This window comes from Lotus japonicus, chromosome 1, assembly GCF_012489685.1.
Source record: "Lotus japonicus ecotype B-129 chromosome 1, LjGifu_v1.2".
NCBI classification, from domain to species: domain Eukaryota; kingdom Viridiplantae; phylum Streptophyta; class Magnoliopsida; order Fabales; family Fabaceae; genus Lotus; species Lotus japonicus.
The window spans coordinates 56,016,988-56,023,334 of NC_080041.1; the positions used below are offsets into that span (position 1 = coordinate 56,016,988).

At 40.6% G+C, this 6,347-nt stretch overlaps 1 protein-coding gene across 1 annotated transcript; it reads left to right on the forward strand.

Moving 5' to 3' along the window:
* Window positions 1-2,731: 2,731 nt before the first annotated feature.
* LOC130739317 (uncharacterized) lies at window positions 2,732-4,919 on the forward strand. The gene is made up of 2 exons (XM_057591582.1): window positions 2,732-3,545; window positions 4,804-4,919. Exons 1-2 carry the CDS (start codon window positions 2,732-2,734, stop codon window positions 4,917-4,919), a joined length of 930 nt encoding a protein of 309 aa, XP_057447565.1.
* Window positions 4,920-6,347: the final 1,428 nt, after the last annotated feature.

Genomic DNA, 6,347 nt, shown 5'->3' on the forward strand with positions numbered 1-6,347 from the left:
TGGATCTCACAATACAAATCTATGTCCTCAAGGTGTTTGATAACCAAGGAAGAGGAAGTCAAGCTATGGCACCAAAAGCTTGGACATCTGAATCTAACAAGCATGAGGAAGATAATCTCAAAGGAGGCTATCAGAGGTCTACCAATCTTGAAGATAGAAGAAGGAAAAGTCGGTGGGGAATGCCAAGTTGGAAAACAAACAAAAGCCTCTCACAAGAAGATGCAACATGTGGCAACAACCAGAACACTAGAACTTATTCACATGGATCTCATGGGGCCAATGCAAGTAGAAAGTATTGGAGGAAAAAGGTATGCTTTTGTCTGTGTTGATGACTTTTCAAGATACACCTGGGTGAATTTTACTGCAGAAAAATCAGACACTTTAGATGTGTTCAAAGGACTATGTCAACAACTCCAAAGAGAGAAGGGTTATGGAATTGTCAAAATCAGAAGTGATCATGGCAAGGAGTTTGAAAATAGTAGATGCTCAGACTATTGTGCCAGTGAAGGAATAGGTCACGAGTTCTCAGCACCTATTACTCCTCAACAAAATGGAGTGGTAGAAAGGAAGAATAGAACATTGCAAGAATTTGCCAAAGTAATGTTGCATGCCAAGAAACTTCCTTATCACTTATGGGCTGAAGCAATGAATACAGCTTGTTACATTCACAATCGGGTGACAATTAGATCTAAAACTACTTCCACTTTGTATGAGTTATGGAAAGGAAGAAAACCTACTGTAAAATACTTTCATGTTTTTGGAAGTAAATGTTACATACTAGCTGATCGAGAGCAAAGAAGAAAGATGGATCCAAAGAGTGATGAAGGCATTTTTCTGGGATACTCTACAAACAGTCGGACATATAGAGTATACAACTCTCGCACAAAGACAATGATGGAATCCATAAATGTAGTGGTTGATGATAAATTGGAAGAAACTGGAGTTACACAGGAAATTGAAGAAGATCTTCCACCTCAGTCCGTTGTCAGACCACATGTCACTGACATAGCATCAGACAGTGAATATGAAGATGAAAATGAAAGCATATCACCACAGAACAAAGGACCCTCTATCAGAATTCAGAAGATTCATCCTAAAGAAAACATCATAGGAGATCCTAACACAGGGGTAACTACAAGGTCCAGAGAAATCATTGCAAATGGTTGTTTCGTCTAAAAAATTGAACCCAAGAATGTCAAGGAAGCCCTCACAGATGAATACTGGATAAATGCTATGCAGGAAGAATTGGCTCAATTTAAAAGAAATGATGTGTGGCATCTAGTGCCTAGACCAGATGGTGTAAATGTTATAGGTACCAAGTGGATTTTTAGGAACAAGTCCGATGAAAGTGGCAATGTCACCAGTAACAAGGCCAGGCTAGTAGCTCAAGGGTATACCCAAATTGAAGGAGTGGACTTTGATGAAACTTTTGCATCAGTTGCTAGATTAGAATCTATCAGACTTCTGCTGGGAGTGGCATGTCTTCTGAAGTTTTGATTGTTTCAAATGGATGTTAAAAGTGCTTTCTTGAATGGTTATTTGAATGAAGAAGTCTATGTTGAACAGCCAAAAGGCTTCACTGACTCAACTTATCCACAACATGTTTACAAGTAGAGAAAAACACTGTATGGATTAAAACAGGCACCAAGAGCTTGGTATGAAAGGCTTACTGAATTCCTAACTAGCAATGGTTATAAAAAAGGTGGAATTGATAAGACCTTATTTGTAAAGAGTGTCAAAGGAAAATTGATGATTGCGCAGATATATGTTGATGACATTGTCTTTGGCGGAATGTCAGACCAGATGGTAGAACATTTTGTCAAACAAATGAAATCTGAGTTTGAGATGAGCATGGTAGGTGAACTAAACTACTTTCTAGGCTTGCAAGTGAAACAGATGGAGGACTCTATGTTCATTTCTCAGAGTAAGTATGCTAAGGAATTGGTTAAAAAATGTGGTCTTGATAATGCAACACACAAGAGAACTCCTACAGCAACTCATGTCAAATTGACCAAGGATGAGAATGGAGTAGATGTTGATCAAAGCTTATACAGAAGCATGATTGGAAGTTTGCTATATCTCACTGCTAGCAGACCTGACATTGCCTTCTTAGTTGGGGTTTGTGCTAGGTATCAAGCTGCACCTAAGGAAAGTCATCTTCTACACGTTAAGAGGATCATCAAGTACATCGGTGGAACTATTGACTATGGTATCTTTTATGCTCACAACACTGATCCTAAGTTGATAGGTTATTGTGATGCAGATTGGGCAGGAAATGCATATGACAGAAAAAGCACCTCAGGGGGGTGTTTCTTCTTGGGAAATAATCTCATTTCTTGGTTCGGCAAAAAGCAAAACTGTGTTTCCTTGTCTACAGTTGAGGTAGAGTACATTGCGGCTGGGAGTGGTTGCACCCAATTGATGTGGATGAAACAAATGTTGAAGGAATATGATGTCAAACAAGATGTCATGACATTGTTTTGTGACAAAAGCATTGGATGCGGCAAAATTTGAAAAATTAAGAGGAAAGTTAGGGATTTGTGTCCTAACTGACTTGTAGCAGTTAATGACACTTGTCACGGGCAACGACTTTATTGTTCATTATATAACTGCCCATGATCGCGTATTGGGATTCCTCAATCCCTTTCAGTGTGTTATCCAATAGTGTGCCTGTTTTCTCTCTCTAACCTTCAACGGTTATTTTTCAGTTTTCTCTACATATCACCTCAATATGACCCATGATTCTGGCAAGAAGAAGAAGGAAAGTTCAAAGATCATCACCCTAGAACACAATGTAAAGATTGTGGGTGCCACTGCATCTTCTTCAAATCCCTCTGGGGTTTCCCATAAAGCTGCAAGTGCTACCCATGCTCCAACTGGGTCAGCCAAACCCCGAAGAAGAAGCCTTCATGTCAAGCATGTGGCTCCTAAGAGAGGACCCAGTAAGAATTTGGGGACACAAAATATTTCAGCAGATGAGGATGATCAAAATCCCAATCTTCCAGAAGCTGTGAATCAAGAAGATAATGAAGCTCTTGAGAAACTTGCAAATGTAGCTACAGCTGCAAATGTTGCACCAGATGTTGAACTGACACATCAATCCTCTCCCTCTGGTTCTAGTGTCAAGTCTCATGCTTCGAGTCAAAAGGAGCACGATGAGAATGAAACCTCTGCACATGAAGTTTCTTCCTCTGAGGAGGTTCCTGTTCAGGAAACCCCTACTTTATCCACCAAAAAGGGTAAGGAAAAGAAGGTGATTGCATCTGCTGATGAAGACTCTGATGGAGAATTGGTCATCAAAAAGGCCCATGTTCCTGTTAGTGATGTCAAGAAGAAGGTTGCAGACATAACGAAGCAGAAGAACGAAGGATCTGCTGCTAAGACACCAAAGACTTCCAGAAGTTCTCATATTCCAAAATCTGGGAAGGAGATAAAGAAATACAAGAAGTCAGAACCTTCTACTGGAAAGAAAAGAAGACATGTGTCTGATCCTGACTCCGAGGTCGATGTCGAGCCAGATGTCCCAGACATCTCTGTAAGATCAAGTTTTGATCAAGTAGTACAACTCTATGTTTTGATGATTACATGTTAACTATTATGTATGAACAATTATGGTACTCTAACGTTGTTTTCTGAGTGTTTTAATGACAGGCTCTGACTCTGGTCTAATAACACATAAATCAGAAGCACTATGCTCAAAGAGTAACCTACGCAACGCTTTCGCACTCACTATGTTCAATCTGAATAGTAGAATAAGCTTCAGAAGATCTGAAGATAGTTAAGCTCTGATATGGATTCAGATCACTTGAAGTTCTGAAGACCAGAAGCTCTGAAGGTCCAGAAGCTCTGAAGGTCCAGAAGCTGAGAAGTGAAGACTCTGAAGTCCAAGATTAAGCTGGCTCTGAAGACCAAGTACTTATCCTCTGAGTCCAGAAGCAGAAGTTACAAAGGTCAGAGAATCCAAGCTTCCCTCTGACTCTGATCACCAAGCTTCACAAGTTCCAACATGAAGCGTCGCTCTGATCAGAAGTCATTTAAGTTAAAGGTCAAGTCGCTATCCAAGTACAAAAGCAACTGTACTATTCTTGACGACCTTACCTAACTTATTTAGCCACAGCAGAACCTAGAAATCCCAGATCTGCCCTCCAACGGTAGCATTCCATGCAAACGTCTAAACCCTAATCCTTGGAGGATATAAAGAGGCTCCAGATGAAAGATGACGCCTAAGAAAGCTTACGCAACATACAAACATTCTCTTAGCAATCTTTCTTCAAACTGTTCTTATTGTGTTTACTTTAGCTTTCTAAGAAGCAATTCTTTGTAAACCCAAACTCTCAAACAATTGTTTGTTTTTCCTTAAGGAGACCAAGGTTGGTTAGATCCTTGAGAAGACTAAGAGAGTATCTTAGTGATAGCTAAGTCATTGTATTGTTAGTCACTTTGCAGGTTGCAAGTGCAGTTGTAACAAACTCTTATTAGTGGATTTCCTTCATTCTAAGAAGGAAGAAATCACCTTAACGGGTGGACTGGATTAGCTTGAGGGATTTATCAAGTGAACCAGGATAAAATCATTGTGTGCTTTCCTCAACTCTTATCTTAGCACTTTTATCTTCTGTGTGTCTAAAGAGATTTGTTAAAATCTCAAGTGGGAAAAGTTTTAGATTGAAAACGCTATTCAAACCCCCCTTTCTATCTTTTTCATACCTTCAATCTCAACCACTGCCAGAAAACGGATGAAAGGTAAGAAAATTCCCCAAAATGTTCCTGATGCTTCTGTGGACAATGTGTCCTTTCATTTTCCAGACTCTGCTCAGAGATGGAAATATGTGGTTCAAAGGAGGCTTGCTATTGAAAGGGAACTACATGAAGATGCCTTGGAACTCCAGGAAATCATAGAGGTTATCTCTGCTGCTGGTTGAATGAAGACTGTCAAGGATCTTGGCAGATGTTTTGACAAGCTTGTTAGGGAGTTCATTGTGAACATCCCTACTGATTGTGATGATGCTTCCAGTGCTGAGTACAGGAAGGTGTTTGTGAGGGGGAAGTGCATCAACTTCTTTCCTGAAGTGATCAATGAGTTTTTTGGTAGAAGCCCTGTTGCTGTGGCTTAGGGGGAGCCTGATTTGAATAGGGTTGCTACAACCCTTACTGGGAAGTTGGTCAGGAAGTGGCCTAAGAAGGGATTACTTCCATCTGGGAGGTTTACTGCCAAATATTCTGTTCTCTACACGATTGGTACTGCAAATTGGATGGCCACCAATCACTTGTCTGGTGTGACTCCACCTTTGGCCAGAATGCTTTATTTAGTTGGAACTGGGGGTGAGTTTGATTTTGGAAAGCTGGTTTTTTAGCAGACTCTCAAGCATGCTGGATCATATGTTGTGAAGCTGCCTATTCTGTTTCCTTGTCTTCTCTCAGAGATCATTGCACATCAACAACCTACTATTGTGCGGGCTGATGAGTCTCAAGGTAAGAAGCCCCTGCCTCTCAAGTTTGATTACCGGTTGTTTGCTGGGACACATATTCCAGATATTGTGCTCTCTGCAGAAAAGGGAACTGCTAGTGCAAGTGGCACTAAGGCAGTTGGTTCTAGCAAGGAAGACATCTTGGCTGAGTTGAAGGCTGTCTCCAAGTCTCTTGGTGACACTATTCAGGCTTGCAAGGTCAGAAAATTCAATGTTGATCAACCCATCAAGACTATGTCAGATGTATCAACTGCTGCTGCTGAGGAAGAAAGTGAAGAAGAGGAAGCTGAGGCTGCTGCTGAGGAAGAAGAAGACCCTGAGACTGAAGAGGCTGTAGAGGAAGAAGAAGAGGAAGACAATGAACATGAAGATGAAGAGGATGTGACTGGTTCTGAGAGTTCTGCACCTCAGAGCACATCTCTTTGATTTATTCTTTTTCTTTTCGATGTATTTGAGCCCTGTGTGGCTATGTGCGCTCCTTATTTGCTCCAAGTCTGTATAATTCTTGAATATGGTGCTGATGACTTCTGTGGATAGCTCTTAAAAGCACATGGATGCTATTCTGTTATGACTACCTTTGCCAAATTATGCTAATAAGGGGGAGTAATTAGTATTTGGTTATCTCTGTTATTTGGTAGCTGGTTCTTTATGGCTTTCTGCTATTGTGGTTTGGTAGCTTCTTGCTACTGTGCAGTTGTGTGGTCTTTTCAAACAACATCTTGTTGTTTGTGATAGTTGATTGTGTGTTGTTGTGCTAAAACTCTGATATGGTGTTCTGCTGAACTGAGAATGGTTCTGAGATGGAAATGTGCATAGCTGATGCTACTAGCTATGTTGATGTGTAAGCTACCTTATTTGTGTGGATGCTCTTCAATGCTGATT

Bases quoted from the DNA above. Each gene is read 5' to 3' on its own strand.
- LOC130739317 (XM_057591582.1), top strand. From the start codon at position 2,732: ATGACCCATGATTCTGGCAAGAAGAAGAAGGAAAGTTCAAAGATCATC. The intron at 3,546-4,803 runs GTTTTGATCAAG...TTCATTTTCCAG, and splicing joins AGACATCTCTGTAAGATCAA to ACTCTGCTCAGAGATGGAAA.